General features: G+C 38.4%; 1 protein-coding gene across 1 annotated transcript in view; it reads left to right on the top strand.

Moving 5' to 3' along the window:
* LOC126248558 (set1/Ash2 histone methyltransferase complex subunit ASH2) overlaps positions 1-16,864 on the top strand; it is a 186,766-nt gene that overhangs the window by 49,043 nt on the left and 120,859 nt on the right. Inside the window, exons 2-3 of the mRNA XM_049949646.1 lie at positions 2,446-2,610; positions 14,521-14,699. Of these exons, the coding sequence (XP_049805603.1) occupies positions 2,446-2,610; positions 14,521-14,699 (344 nt within the window). The remainder of the gene's footprint in view (positions 1-2,445; positions 2,611-14,520; positions 14,700-16,864) is intronic.

The raw sequence follows: 16,864 nt of genomic DNA, 5'->3' as shown, positions 1-16,864 counted from the left end.
TAGATCATGTAATTGGGAATGGTTTACATTACAGACAAAATGTTTGCTGACACTGCCTGTTGAAACTAGGTTTCTTTTATTGTGGGTTACGCCACTAGTGGCACAGGGCGTAGGCCCTTTGTGGCATGTGTATGCAATGTGTGTTACACATAATCCAGCCATCTGCTCCATGTGAAAGGTGATAGAATGACCAAAACTGAACTTCCTAATTAACTTCTCAAATATTTTTCTTTGCTTTGAGACACTCTTTCTTAAGGTGGTGGTGTTAAAAATCACCATTTATTTCCTGAGGTAGGTGGTATATACAGCACACCTAGTTAGCAGACACTGCTAGCTTAGTGGAATCTTATCACCCCAGGACCATCAGCTACCAAAGCGTAGCTTCTCCAGGAAGCATCAGCAAACATTGTGTATCTAACAAAAAACATTCACCATTACGTGATCTATCACCCATAGACGTTTGATGCAAAGACTGAAATATCTCATATACAGAATGTAGATGACACCGCTTGTACCCACTTTGTGCAGTTGCACTGAAATATTAATTGCTTGCGTATCCAAGTGAGACAGTCTGATGTTTGCTACATGCCATCTTCGTGGTATGGCAATTTTAGTGGCCAGCAATGTATTATATGTGCTTCATGTTAGTGACTTGTGCAATCACTGTGAAATTTTCCATAAATGGTAACAAACAAATAATATAATGATAAAGTATTCTTATTGGAACAGAAAAGTTGTAAATACTTTTGCATTGGTTAAGACCTTTTAATAAAATTCTTTAAGTCATCTTAGAAAAGTGAAACAGCGATTTGAATACACAATACAGCAAGATTTCAAAATAAAATTCCTTGTGCTTGGAATAGTACTCATAATTTTTTCATTATCTTTCAGGTAGTTTTTTAGTTAACTTTTTTGGGATATGTTTGGCCATTCTCTGAGGCATTCAGTGTAAATGTTCTTGCCACGGTACTCAATAGTGTAAAAACTTGAAATTTGACATAGATTTGTATGAGTTCTTTCAGCTATCGAAATAGACCATTTCCAGTTTTGTTCCATCTACTGCTGTTTGCAAAGTCTTTGCTGTTGATCAACTAAGCCATTCTCCAAGATATTTTATGAAGTGGCCTTTCGTACATGTCCTCTAGGGAGACAGGGCAGCAATTTTTGTTGATGTTGGTTAGGAACTTGGTTCATGTAATTTTTATAAAACTAATTGTAATAACTGCATTGTTGAGAGGGGATGGTTGAAGTGTTGCTTTTTCCATATCCACTACCATGAATGAGACACAAACAGGAAATACCAATATAGTGAGTATTGGTGTGTTCATTGTTGTCAGTGTGTTCCCATCCATTTCCAAATAACCTGCCCAGCAGACAGTTGAAGAGAATATGCAGTAAGGTATCCTCGTGACTAATTTCTGTCTTGACCTTGGAGCTCTCTGGCAATTCATGTCTTTATTTGATTATTGTTTTACAGTTTTCTACTTTCAGTAGATTAAAAGTCTTATCAAATTACAGTTCTGTGAGTGTGTTTGGGGGGAGGGGGTGGCCTGGCACTCGTGCTGATTGTAGACATTGTGGAAGTATCCCAAATGAAGTTTCCACTCTGCAGTGGAGTGCACTTGCAGAGCACTTGCCTGTGAAAGGCAAAGGTCCTGAGCTTGAGTCTTGCTCTGACACACAGTTTTAAAATCCTTGAAGTAGTTGCCAACAATGGTCCTGGGAGAACCAGTTTTTATATCTGTGTACTAATTACGTCATATCATTTGTTGATTAATGGCTTTGTACTACACGTTCATGACAACAGCTGTGACAGCATACAGTTGCCCAGCTACGATGTTACAATTTTATAGGTTTCAGATTGTGACAGGAAAACAAAAGTTGTTGGTTGTTCTTATCTTAAAGTTGTCAAGTTGCCACCACTGTTCTTTTTCATTGGAAATAATGGTGGTTATGGTGAATGGAATGCAAGAAACTGCACAGTATAGTGCTAGAAGTCTGGGCCTGTATGCAATAAAAAATAAAAATGGCTGTTACAGTATACACAGAATTAAAATGTTAGTGTATCAAAAACATTGAAGTTGTTACATCACAGAGAACTAGTTGATGGTAGATTATAATTATAAAATTTAGGTATTTTTTGATGAATATTGAGACTGGGTTATTTTGTTGTCGAAATACCTTGGAAAACAGCTGTGCCCCTTATTCTCTAATGACATTCCAGGTATTTGGTATTTATATTAGGACAGAAGATTGGTTTGGAAACTGAAGACATAATTACAGCCTTCTCCCTCTCCCCTCCCTCCTTTCCCTTCACAGTGCACAATCTTGTTGCCTGTTGATTTATGAAACATTATTGCGTGCATTTTGTTGTTTACATCTCGAGCTTGTGTATTACATTTTAGGTGTTGATACGTAACATTACTTTGTTTTGTTTTTAAACAGTGACAGTGAGGACAGTTTCAAAAACCTGGCCACTGAAGAGAAAAGGTGCAAAGTTAGTGATTCGGGAACGGAGACAGCTGTGGCGGTTGTTTCAAAAGATGATGAAAAGAAGCCAGGAGCTACCGATCCTACAAAAGCTGTTGAAAGAGAGGGACACTGCTACTGGTATATCAAAATATTAAATTTTTTGAGAAATGAGTAAATTCTGATGGAATGGGTGTATTCATCAAATACCATGAAATGTTGGCAGATTTAATTAACAACTATTTCTCTATTGGGAAGGTGAGTGGGAATGGGCGGGGAGAAGAGAAATGGCGAGGGTAGGAAGGGGATGAACAGTCTGCTCAATAAGCGTATTAGTTGTCCTTTCTCTTTCTCTGCTCTGCTTGTATAGGGGGAAGACTGCTAAAGATGTTGTTAAGGTTTTCTGCCAGCTGTAATATCTCATTTTGTTTGGTGAGGACACCTGTTGTACCATTATGTATTTTGTTAGTTTTATACTAATGTACAATTAGTGGTTTAGTTACACACTACATTGTTTGATCTGGTTTATGCCTAATTACTTCCATTACTTACAAAGAGAACACAACCATAACACGATTTCCCAGCAACTTCGCTTTGTGGAAGAGGGGTCAAAATAAGCGAACATGTATGTAGACTTACCATAAATACTCAATCGTTTCTGAAAAAATGACGGCCAAAGTTTTTGGAGTATTTTCCCAATACTTTAAATGCTGTTTACTTTGGGATATCTGCAGACAAAACGGTGGCTTAGTGATTAGTGTCGTGGTTCTTTAATTTTGCGCCCTGTGTTCAATACCCAATTATTACTTTTATTTTTGTTTTCATTTGTATACCCATGTCTGAAGCAAGATTACTACACTAATTTTCTTCTGTGTGTATTTATATAACATAGTCCTTATTCGTCTACTAATTTTTAAGTCAAATGAATTTCAACAAAAAAGAGAAAAGTATTTAAAGTGGTTTTCGGTGAAATTCCTGTAGTGTATCTTGATTCATAATCAATTACAAACGCCAGTTTTCGGAAAAGTGACACGGTATGTATGATTTGCTGCGAAATTATTGCCATAATGCAAGATCTTCACCAGTGTTAATGATGTTTCTTTCCCAAGTGAGATTCACATGAAGAAATGTCAATATGACAAACCGGTCTTCGTGTGATGCTTGTGGTGTTTGGAATATCTGTGTTTCGTATGTTCCTACGATTGGTATCATCCAAGGGAATGCACCAAATCTTCCTGAAAAATAAACATGTGATTGAGACATAAGAATTGATATGAGAATGAAATATCGGAATATGAATTTAAAAATAGTGCAACCCCTCACACACAAATAATATGTAATAAATGTGACACTTTTTGTGAAATCTAGTTATAGGTTTAAAATTAATATATAACTTCCTTGTATCCCCTAATCTGACGAGAAATATTTGTGTAGTAACCTTCTATAGATATGGGTAGATACATGAAAACAATAAAAATAAACTAAATAAAAACAATAATCGGGTTTTGAACAAAAGGAGCAAAATTAAGAACCTATGACATTGAGCCAACATTTTGTCTGAGGATATCGTGCAGTTAGAAGCATATAAAGTACCTCAAAATACCTTTAAAACTTTGACAATCGTTTTTTTCGGAGATGGTAGCGTGTCTATGGATAACCTGAGGTATTTTCTCTTGTCCTGACTCCTCTTTCACTGGGCATAGTTCCTGGGAAATTGGGTGAGAGCACTTGCCGTGTTCTCCTTGTGAAAGACAAGTGTTACCTGCTGTAAGATAAATACCTGTGGTGTAATTATTAAGGTTGTTTCATTAGCAGAGGTAAGACAATAAATACTACTTTGTGTCCCGTTAATTCTCAGCACCTGTTTGGATTCCGATATAGAATCCCATCATCAGAAAGATTGAAAGGTCCTATGTCATTGTTGTGAGGGACGTGTGTGTGTGTGTGTGTGTGTGTGTGTGTGTGTGTGTGTGTGGTAAAGTTAGAGTTGTATGTAGTGAGTGATGTGGAGGATTCCCATCCGTAATCCCACACATTCTTTATCACCAGAATTGAATTGGTCCATGTTTTCAATTTCAATCACAGATACAAAACAAGTAACACTAGAATTTTAGGTGTAGTTCGTGCAGAACTACAGCAACTGATTATCAAAAAATAAACTTGGGACACCCCAAGTCACTTTTTTATATATTATTTGTAACTTGTTTCAGTTAAACAACCTTAAGACATTTTGGTCTGAAGGTGGGTTGCTGTAGACTGGTCACCAAGAATAAATAAAAAAAAAAAATCTTGAATTGGTTAAAGATTAGTTTTTGAAAGGAACATTGGTAGTCCAGAGTACATTGTCCAAAATATTTGACTGTTACAGAATTATTACTCTGTTGTTCTGTATATACTGATTTTCATTGACAAAGTACAAAATTATTCGCAGAAATTGATCATGTGTCTTAAAGATGAAATAGAATAACTACAAATAGAAACTCTAATACTTGATAAGAATTAGAAAGAAGTGCATTACTAATTAAATGCAGTGATTACATCAAGGACCTCATTCTGTAATCTCATTGTAATGGACTATACTCATGAATCACGGACTTTGCTTGCAATAGGGTGTCTTTTGTGCCTTGATATAGATGGTAATACTAGAGGTGCAAGAGGGGCATCTGATCCTAATTTTTGGTTCCTGAAGACAGGGGACAGCATTTTCAGAGGCAACAGTTGACTAATTTACTGATTTGGCCTTGTAACATTAGCCAATGTGGCATTACTATTTTGGTACTGCAACCAGCTGATAGCTGGAAGAATCTGCAGCTCTCCTGTGTGTTTTATGTAAAGAAACATCTATTATTTGCTTACTACAGTACACAGCAAAATTGTATGCACAGTCTGTCAGAAATCCTAAGAAGAGTTTAGGCGTATTACTCACTTGTAATTTTGGCGGGTTGTCTGGAAGACAATCTGGGTAGAGTCAGATTCACAGCAATCTCCTATTAGTGCAAAGAGTAATTGATAAGCAGTGTTCAGGTCACAGTGATGTCTGTAATGGTGTCCAGAACTTCAGGCAGATGGAGCACGGTGAGAATGGAAGACTAAGTGTCATTAGCTGACTTACGCTGGCCTTATATGCAGCCCTGGGTGGGTGGAGCCACCCACATCATGTGATACCACCAGTGTGGCTTCGAGATCACATGAAGATTGGCAGCAATTTCTTGGCTATGCCCTGATAGCGTGGAGACTGAAGCCAAGCTGGAGACACCCTCCATGTTGTCAGCAATGTCAAAAATGGGCTTCACATCAGCTGACTGCATACCTGTGTCGGTGGTGTGCTCTCTGTTCAGATGTAAAATAGTTTCTCATTTATATCTCTGGGCAAGACTAATCAGGATGATAATTTTACCAGAAAAACAAAAATGATTTGAGCATGGTGCAAGATATGAGATGCACGAAATATCCTCAGGCATCAAGAATAGTGTAATATTCTTCTTCCAAAGAAGGCAGGTATGAATATGATCAAACTATCAGTTTAATAATTCATTGCAACAAAATGCTGACGTGCGTTATTTACAGGCAAGTGAAAAAACATGTAGGTGACCTGGAAAGACCAGTTCTGTTTCCGGAGAATTGTAGGAACACCCTACACGCTGCACCATACGAAGAGAGTTGGTTAAAGAGAAGCAAACTTGTGATTATAACATTCGAAATTCTGTGGGTAGCAGGGATGAAATTCAGATAGTGAAATATGTACAACTAGCGCATAAACAAGACAGCAATTGTAAGAATTGAAAAGAGAATTGTAAAGACTGAGATGAGAAGGGAATGAGACAGGATTGTAGCCTATCCCCATTGTTCAATCCATACATTATGTAACAGTAATGGAAACCGAAAAGAAATTCTGAAGACAAATTAAAATTCAGGGAGAAGAAATTTAAACTTGGAGGTTTGCATGCATGTTCAAAGGGACATTGGATCACAATGTAAGCGCTGCATTATCATATTCATCCACTGATACCAGGCAGCGACTTTCAAATAAAATGCCGTCCCCTCTATGGGAATTACATAATGTATGTAAAAGTACAGGTTATGACACAGGAACAATGACATATGGAAGTTGCATCTGGCTGTGAGTTGTGTATGGATAGCCAAAGCGATAAGGTGATTGACCACTCGCGTAAAGCTGGGAATATATGTTTCAGTCCTGGTCTGGCACATATTTTCATTGTCATTCCGTTATACAGCTGATGGCTGCTTGTATTCACAAATGTGAACACATTTCATGTACTTGGAAGAGGAGATGAATGGGATGGATAGTGCTTAAAAACATCAAGATGAACATAAACAGAAGTGAAATAAAGGATAATTTAATGTAGTCTAATTAAAGCATATAATGCTGGGGAAATTAGAACATAAAATGAACTAAAAGTGGTACACAAGTTTCACAGTTTGGTTAGCAAAATAACTGACAATGGATGAAGTAGGGGTAAAACCCAATGGGACTCGGAGCAAGTAAGGCTAGCAACCTGCTTCCCTGGTACTTTAAATATGATGCTGGCAACAATCAGAGCAAAATGCCTCTGACCTTTGGAGGTGACGGAGTCCCACCTCTAACTGACAAACCAGGGACTCCTAAGATACGACTTGGCAAACAAATGGTAATGAGATGGGGTGCTATTAATATCAATGGGGGCTACTCTGGGAAGAAGGTAGAGCTGGCAGAGGCTGCAAGTAAGATGGGGCTGGACGTTTTAGCTGTTAGTGACATTCGGGTAAGGGGTGAGAAAGAAGAGGAAGTGGGAGAATACAAGGTCTACATGTCGGGAGTCAAAGCAGGAATAGCACAATGGGGTGTAGGGCTTTACATCCGGAAAGAAATGGAACCCAGCGTAGTTGCAATAAGGTATGTAAACGAACGACTGATGTGAATAGATCTGACAGTGTCTAGCAAGAAAATTAGGATTGTCAGTATATTCGCATTGTGAAGGGACAGATGAAGATAAGATGGATAGTTTTTATGAGGCACCCAGTGATGTAGTTGTTAGAGTAAAGGACAAGGACAGTGTTCTGCTCATGGGTGATTTTAAAGCCAGGATTGGAAATCGAACAGAAGGGTATGAAAAGGTTATGGGTAAATTTGGAGAGGATATGGAGGCCAACAGGAACGGGAAACAACTCTTGGACTTCTGTGCCAGTATGGGCTTACAAGGGGAGGCCACCCATTGTGAAATTCAGATTCGATTCATACTGCGCATAATAAAAGCTCATGGCCAGAGGTGTAATGTGGCAAAGCACCAAGATGCACTTCTCAGCCGTTGTCGAGAAAATCGACAGTTAAAAGAAACCGTTGCGGTGAAATACTCTCTACGATTAAAAATTTTCCACAGCGTCGTGGCGCAGCGGTAAGCGCTCGGGTTCGTAATCCGAAGGTCGCCGGATCGAATCTCACACCATGCAGCTCTTTTTTTTTTTAGTATTTGTTTTTTGTAATTCAAATTTGTACACACACACACACACACACACACACACACACACATATATATATATATTCCCGGCAATCAGTTGCAACAATTATGCGTATAATAAGTTGTTGAAAGTCGTTTGTCGTGGAAAGACTGGCGACTTCGATCATCATTATGTTTTCCGGAAACAAAGTTGTATTTCACAAATGTTATTAATTGTCTTCATAATGTTAACCACGTATAGTTAACGGAAGACATAGAAACGATATTCCGAAACGAATACGTATAGCGTAAGTCAAACGTTCGAATTAGAATAGAGACCCCACGAACACAAATTCGCTGTGGCAGGTATGAAATATAAACTCCGTTACTCGCTCGTTACATTTGAAGGACAGATGTTGAATGGGCCGAAACGAGCCGCCGCATAACAGCGTAGTTGCCTGCTAACTTCGAAAGAAGGTAGATGCGGTCCCTAGCGCAACTTATAACATCGTCGAAAATCAGTGCGGACGGGAGAGCTTTGGTACACCCTGTTAAAAAAAAAAAAAAACAGAAAAATGGAGGCGGTACAATTTGAGAGCGATCCGCCTTCACCAACATGCATAAGCAATTCATTAATATATAAAAATTACAAAAAACTAATAATAATAAAAAATGCATGGCGTGAGATTCGATCCGGCGACCTTCGGATTACGAACCCAAGCGCTTACCGCTGCGCCACGACGCTGTGAAAAATTATTAATCGTAGAGAGTATTTCACCGCAACGGTTTCTTTTAACTGTCGATTTTCTGGACAACGGCTGAGAAGTGCATCTTGGTGCTTTGCCACATTACACCTCTGGCCATGAGCTTTTATTATGCGCAGTATGAATCGAATCTGAATTTCACAATTGGCGGCCTCCCCTTGTTAGTAATCACAAACTCCTTTTTTAAACATAAGAACATTCACCGGTATACTTGGGAAGGCAGGGGAACCAGATCTGTCATTGACTATATAATAACAGATCAGGAATTCAGGAAGGCTGTGAGGGACACACGTGTATTCAGGGGATTCTTTGATGACACTGATCATTATTTAATCTGCAGTGAAATTGGGATTGTGAGGCCGAAAGTGCAGGAGGTCAGGTCCATATGTAGGAGGATAAGAGTGGAGAAACTTCAGGATAAGGAAATCAGGCACAAGTACATAACAGCGATCTCAGAAAGGTACCAGTTAGTTGAATGTAGTCAATTACAGTCATTGGAAAAGGAATGGACAAGGTACAGGGACACAGTACTAGAAGTGGCTAAAGAGTGTCTTGGAAAAGTAGTGTGTAAAAGTAGGATGAAGCAAACAGCTTGGTGGAATGACACAGTCAAGGCAGCATGTAAAAGGAAAAAGAAGGCGTATCAAAAATGGCTACATACTAGAACTCAGGTAGACAGAGAAAGTTATGTTGAAGAAAGAAACAAAGCCAAACAGATAATTGCAGCATCCAAGAAGAAATCTTGGGAAGACTTTGGAAACATGTTGGGGACTATGGGTCAAGCTGCTGGAAAACCATTCTCGAGTGTAATTAGGAAGTCTTCGAAAGGGAGGTAAGAAGGAAATGACAAGAGTTTTTTTGGACAGGTCAGGAAAACTGCTGGTGAATCCTGTAGATGCCTTGGGCAGATGGAGGGAATATTTTGAAGAGTTGCTCAATGTAGGTGAAAATATGATCAGTAATGTTTCAGATTTCGAGGTAGAATGGGATAGGAATGATGATGGAAGTAGGATCACATTTGAGGAAGTGGAGAAAATGGTCAATAGATTGCAGTGCAATAAAGCAGCTGGGGAGGATGAAATTAAGTCAGAACTCATCAAATACAGTGGAATGTCAGGTCTTAAATGGCTACACAGGATAACTGAATTGGCCTGGGAATTGGGGCAGGTTCCATCAGACTGGACAAAAGCAATCTTTAAACATGGAAACAGAAAAGATTGTAACAACTACAGAGGTATCTCTTTAATCAGTGTTGTGGGTAAACTCAGTTATTGTTGAAAGGAAAGTGTGAGTATTAGTTGAGGACCAATTGGATGAAAATCAGTGTGGGTTTAGGCCTCTTAGAGGTTGTCAGGACCAGATCTTTAGCTTACGGCAAATAATGGAGAAGTGTTATGAGTGGAACAGGGAATTGTATCTATGCTTCATAGATCTAGAAAAGGCTTATGACCGGGTTCCTAGGAGGAAGTTATTGTCTGTTCTATGAGATTATCGAATAGGAGGCAAACTTTTGCAAGCAATTAAAGGTCTTTACATGGATAGTCAGGCAGCAGTTAGAGTTGACGGTAAATTGAGTTCATGGTTCAGAGTAGTTTCAGGAGTAAGACAAGGCTGCAACCTGTCTCCACTGTTGTTCATATTATTTATGGATCATATGTTGAAAACAATAGACTGGCTGGGTGAGATTAATATATGTGGACACAAAATAAGCAGTCTTGCATATGCGGATGACTTAGTTGTGATGGCAGATTCGATTGAAAGTTTGCAAAGTAATATTTCAGAGCTAGAGCAGAAATGTAAGGACTATGGTTTGAAGATTAGCATCTCCAAAACGAAAGTAATGTCAGTGGGAAAGAAATATAAACGGATTGAGTGCCAAATAGGAGGAACAAAGTTAGAACAGGTGGACGTTTCAAGTACTTAGGATGCATATTCTCACAGGATGGCAACATAGTGAAAGAACTGGAAGCGAGGTGTAGCAAAGCTAATGCAGTGAGCGCTCAGCTACGATCTACTCTCTTCTGCAAGAAGGAAGTCAGTACCAAAACTAAGTTATCTGTGCACCGTTCAATCTTTCGACCAACTTTGTTGTATGGGAGCGAAAGCTGTGTGGATTCAGGTTACCTTATCAACAAGGTTGAGGTTATGGATATGAAAGTAGCTAGGATGATTGCAGGTACTAGTAGATGGGAACAATGGCAGGAGGGTGTCCACAATGAGGAAATCAAAGAAAAACTGGGAATGAACTCTATAGATGTAGCAGTCAGGGCGAACAGGCTTAGATGGTGGGGTCATGTTACACGCATGGGAGAAGCAAGGTTACCCGAGAGACTCATGGGTTCAGCAGTAGAGGGTAGGAGGAGTCACGGCAGACCAAGGAGAAGGTACCTGGATTCAGTTAAGAATGATTTTGAAGTAATAGGTTTAACATCAGAAGAGGCACCAATGTTAGCACTGAATAGGGGATCATGGAGGAATTTTATAAGGGGGCTATGCTCCAGACTGAACGCTGAAAGGCATAATCAGTCTTAAATGGTGGTGGTGGTGGTGGTGGTGGTGGTGGTGGTGGTGGTGGTGGTGGTGATGATGACTGAATATAAATTCAAATGTTAAGAAATCTTTTTTAACCCATTTCTGCCTGAATTATTTTTTCTTCTGATTTCTACAAATTAGATGTTTATGTGTTTATTGTCATCAAAGAAAAGCAATACAACAATCAAAACAAAAAAATAATCAATAATTGAAACGAAAAAGGGCATAACATATATGTCACGCTAGGCAGAACTTACATGTTAGGCAGAATATATGACAGCAAGTAAAATAATACACTGTATGCGATTTACATCAAGTTCAGGCAACAGTACTCAGTTTCTGTGATATGGTACAAAACATTCTATGCACAAACCAACACCACAATTGCAGCACATTGTTCTTGGGGTTCCTTTGCAGTTTTCCGCCGCACAGTGTCTTCTTTTTTCTGTGGCACCATGGCTACAAGATGATTTGTTTCATCATACCTAGTATCATGTGGCACACTGCTTTGGTTTGAATTACCTGCAGGGCGTCCAGGACCTCTTGGTACTGCAGCATTGGAAGTCGTTAAGATTTCACAATGTAGGGCCAGAAGTGCAGCTGAGGCATATTTATACCAGTCTTTCTATGAAGAAGCCACCCATTATGTATAGAGATATCTAGAAGCCATGTAACAATTGGCCACCACCATTTCTTTCCTCTGACACTCAGTCTATATAATGCTACATTTTCATCCATTCGATCAGTTCCTCCCATATTTTTATTGTATTCTCCAATTACATTAGGTCGAGATACAAGTATTCTTCTCTTCTCTTGTCTGGAGTATCGGTCAGTGGTGCTGACTGGACTGATACCATGGCTTGTGGAAGCAATTGTTACTGTAGAGTTATCTAGCCATCTGGCAACAATTATTCCACTTTCCTTGCTGCTCTTGTAATCAAAATCTCCTCTCTTATTCCTTTTGGACATAGTGTTAGAATGTATTAGATGACACTCTTTAGGCAGACGATTTTCACGAATAGTCAGAGTTGTACCAAAACCTCATTGCTTCAGGTAAATAAACAATGTTTGTGATGTAAACAGGTTGTCAAAATAAAACCTGTAGGGAAGATGTTTGTTCTCTTCAGGAAGAGAATCGATCATTTGAATCAAATGAGCAGCACATTTTCCAAATGCTTTCTCATATTTTTCATTCCTCTGAGGATCAGCTTCTTGGTATATTTGAAAGTCCACTAGATAACCCATGGTTGTGTTTAGAACCATGCTTTGCACCCATATCTAATGGGCTTACTTTTCAGAAACTGTTTACATCCATGTCTGCCTAAATACTTTATCATGCTCTCATCGTAAGACAAAAGTTGTTCATTCTGAAAGTGGAGAGCAAACTTTTTTCTTAGCTTATTTATTAATGGATGAAGTTTCCACATTCTATCATTAGCATCTATTTTTGCGTTGTCACACAAGTGAATGAATCTCATTGTTTCAAACCTGTCCCTTCTCATCGTGCTGTGGACCATTTCATTTCTCATGTCCAATCCAGAATCCCAGTAATTTCTTCTGCTAGGTAAAAGATTTTAGCCAGAAAGAATTAGAATTCCTAGAAAACCTTTTATCTCTTCATATGTTATTTTTGGATCTGAGCAGTTCTTGAACAAAGCGTACTTCGTCAATTCAGTGAAAAGAAATTCAATTACTTCATCGTTCCAAAATAATTCGAAGCACTGAACTGGAGACAAGTTTCTGTATTTACCGTAATCACTTTCAGGAAGTACAGAACTAACACTACGCAGATTGTCTTTTTTCCAATCTCTGATTACAGTTTTTAAGATCTGTGACTTTTCCTGTTCATCTGGTTTATCATTAGGACAGAAATTAATCTCAGGTTCACTACCTAACCTGTTTTTACTTGCTAAAACCACTTCTGCACCAGCCTGGAGTTGCCTTGGTCCAAGATTATCAACATTTCTTTGCCCATCTTCTTCCCCAGAATCTTCATCTGAATCCACTTTAACTTCAGGAGGTTCAATAAATATATCTGTTGCATCTTCTTCCTCCCCTTCAAAATAGCCAGGATCTCATGGAGAGATAGACCTCTAAAGAGAAAGAATCGTTATTTTCACTGTTTTGCCTAGCGTGACATATATGCAACACAAAATTAAAACTGTATTTGGAGCCACAAAAATAAGAATTGCATTTTGTAGATAACCATTAACATAAATTTCAGTACTTTAACATTATAATCAACCATAATTTAAACAAATTGTATTATAATTTGCGGTAAAAAAATGATACTTACCTCTTATTCCAGGACATAATCTCACTCAGAAAAGTCTTCCATACTTGAAGCATCAGCCACTGACCACTTAATGTTTGCAACTGACTGAAACCTACCTAAACATGAACAACAAAGCCTCCTTATCTGAAAGCCATACAACACTCCAAACACAGGCATTGTTGCCAACGAGAGAAAACAATGACAGACTGTTCCGTGACATATATGTTACGCTAGGCAGAAATGGGTTAAGGTAGTTGTATTGTAGCCTAGTTCAGAAATGAACTCTGACAATGAATAGTTCAGACAAGGAGAGAATAGAAACTTTTGAAATTTGGTGCTGCAGGAGAATGCTTAAAATTACATGAATAGATCAAGTAGTTAATGAGGAGATACTGAATGAAATTGGAGAAAAAAGAAATGTATGCACAACTAGACCAAAAGGAGGTGTTGCTTGATACACCACATTCTGAGACTTCTAGTAATAGTCAATTTGTTTGGGGGGTAGGGGTTAAAGGAGGAGCTACAGTAAGACCAAGGTTTGTCTACAGAAAGCAAGTTCAAATGGGTGAGGTAGCTGTAGTAATGTGGAGATGAAGAAGCTTGCACAGGATAGAGTTGGATCAAACCAATTTGTGTGTGGAAACCACAACAGCTGGCTGGAAGAAGTTACCCAAGTTAAACAGTGTAATATCCTAAGATTTACAGTGGGAAAATTTTCTGTAAACCGTGTGTGGAGTGCACTTTTGATGACTGCATTTGTATTTCACGGATCATGTGATAGCCATATGGTAGTTGTATATGGAGCCAATCTATATATATATATATATACGCTAATGTTTTTGATAGAGGCAAAATGTTGCTACTTCCTTTACATAGAATGTTTGGTGTTTGTGTCACTTTTTTCACACTTGACTAGAAGCATGATGACACAATAGTACTGGCAAACTAAAGTTTCATAACTTTTACTGAAAAGTTTTTTATAATTTTTAAAATCATTGACATGCATATAATACTATAACAATTAATTATTAAAAATTATTTGCAGTGGCAAGGATCGTAATTTGAATATTGTCGAACTTCTGTGCGCAAGCTGCATGAGATGGTTTCATGAATCGTGCATCGGTTATCAACTTGGTAAACTTGTGCCATTCATGGTCAATTACTACTTTGTATGCAAGAATTGCTCACCTACAGGCCTGGAAAGTTTTAAGAAGAACCAAGCAGGTAAGTTCTAAACTAAATCAGTGTATTGTTTATTACAAGTATGCATGCAGGTCAGTGATGTGTTTTTATTTCTGTAGAAATCATGACCATTCCAGTTTGGAGAGTAACTGTTGTGTCATTGTATTTGACTGTTGTCATTGTACCGGGTGATCAAAAAGTCAGCGTAAATTTGAAAACTTAATAAACCACGGAATAATGTAGATAGAGAGGTAAAAATTGACACACATGCTTGGAATGACATGGTGTTTTATTAGAACAAAAAAAAAAAAAAACAAAGTTCACAAAATGTCCGACAGATTGCGCTGGACAGCAAAACGTCAGTAACTGCTACCGTGACGGGTGAGAGGTACGCCAATATGTTACATAATCACATCATCCCCAGCCTGGCTGATAAACACCTGCTGGAATGTATGATGATTATGCAGGATGGCGCTCCAACCCATATTGCTAGACACATGAAAGATCTCTTGCGCGCATCATTTGGTGATGATCGTATGCTCAGCCGCCACTTTAGTCATGCTTGGCCTCCCAGGTCCCCAGACCTAAGTCCGTGTGATTATTGGGTTTGGGGTTACCTGAAGTCGCAAGTGTATCGTGATCGACCGACATCCTTAGGGATGCTGAAAGACAACGTCCGACGTCAATGCCTCACCGTAACTCCGGACATGCTTTACAGTGCTGTTCACAACATTATTCCTCGACTACAGCTATTGTTGAGGAATGATGGACATATTGAGCATTTCCTGTAAAGAACATCATCTTTGCTTTGTCTTACTTTGTTATGCTAATTATTGCTATTCTGATCAGATGAAGCGCCATCTGTCAGAAATTTTTGAACTTTTGTATTTTTTTGGTTCTAATAAAACCCCATGTCATTCCAAGCATGTGTGTCAATTTGTACCTCTCTATCTACATTATTCTGTGATTTATTCAGTTTTCAAATTTATACTGATTTTTGATCACCCGGTATTTGATTATCTTTATTGTAGAGGTTTTGTCTTAAAAGTACTAAATCTCACAGATGAGTTTGAGGCAAGGTCTCAATAAGCCAATCAAATTATTGATAAAGATAATTTTTTGTGGTGACATGTTTCAATAAGACCTCCACATTGTGTTTCCAATTGAAGAGGCGTTAGATCATTGTCATTGTTGTTGTCATTACTATAGCTTGACAATTCAAGACCAATACCTAAACACACCCAAAACAACATTTGTAAAACAAGTCATTTCTGCTTTAACTTGCTGACATTCAAGTATTGATCAGCCACGAATGTGCATCTGTTCTCTTGACTTACTCCAATGGTGAGATCCAATTTTATTATTTATTTATGTTTCATGGTGTCTGTATCAGGCAACAAATCAAAAGACCCCAGTTAATCCTGGATCTTTTTTCATCACTTAGTTGCTTATTTCTCTTCTGGCAATAATGCATTGGCTCGTGTGATGGAAGAAGATAGGGCATACAATTTCCAATAGGTGATATGTATAGTAAAGCTTTGTAGTGGCTAAACCCAGCTCCGGGTTGTGAAGAGCTTTACTTTCTTTTTTGTCATCTTGGCACCATAGATGATAAACATTTTGAATTATTCTTTATGTATGTGCTATAGCATTGTGTTGTAACCTCTTTTCCTGACATGGTATGGTGACCATAGGCCTGCTGCCATATGTAAGTCACATTTAAAATTTTTCTCTCAGTGTTTTGTGGTACTTTTAATAAAGAGACCACCCTTTCCAGCTTTCTGTTCATTGTTTTATTTCATTTCATAACTGTGAGTTCTTTCTCAAACTCTTTGCATGCTGCCAGAAAAAGACTTGGTCAGGTCAGTTGCTCACTGGTTCTTCCCTTCTGTGTGACTAAATATTTGTATGATCATGAAATTATAAAATATTCCAGGACATCTAATATCCTTTTATAATACTGCCACGTAGTGTGTTGCATAGAGGAGTCAAAAGACTTGCAATCAGGGAATCACTGATTGGATCCTCTTATTACTAGCCTTATTCAGATATCTGTAGGTTTTAGTAAATCATCCTGGAGAGTGGCGGTTGTTGGTGTGTCCCATGTTTTTGTCAGATTTTAATACTGTGGTATGAATAAAACCTAACAAAAAAGTGGGTGGTATAGAAATACAATGATCATGGGGAACATAATTTTGTTTCAAGTT

This window comes from Schistocerca nitens, chromosome 3, assembly GCF_023898315.1.
Source record: "Schistocerca nitens isolate TAMUIC-IGC-003100 chromosome 3, iqSchNite1.1, whole genome shotgun sequence".
Lineage (NCBI taxonomy): Eukaryota > Metazoa > Arthropoda > Insecta > Orthoptera > Acrididae > Schistocerca > Schistocerca nitens.
Note: the sequence above shows the minus strand (reverse complement) of the source record. Positions and strands in the feature narration are given on the sequence as shown.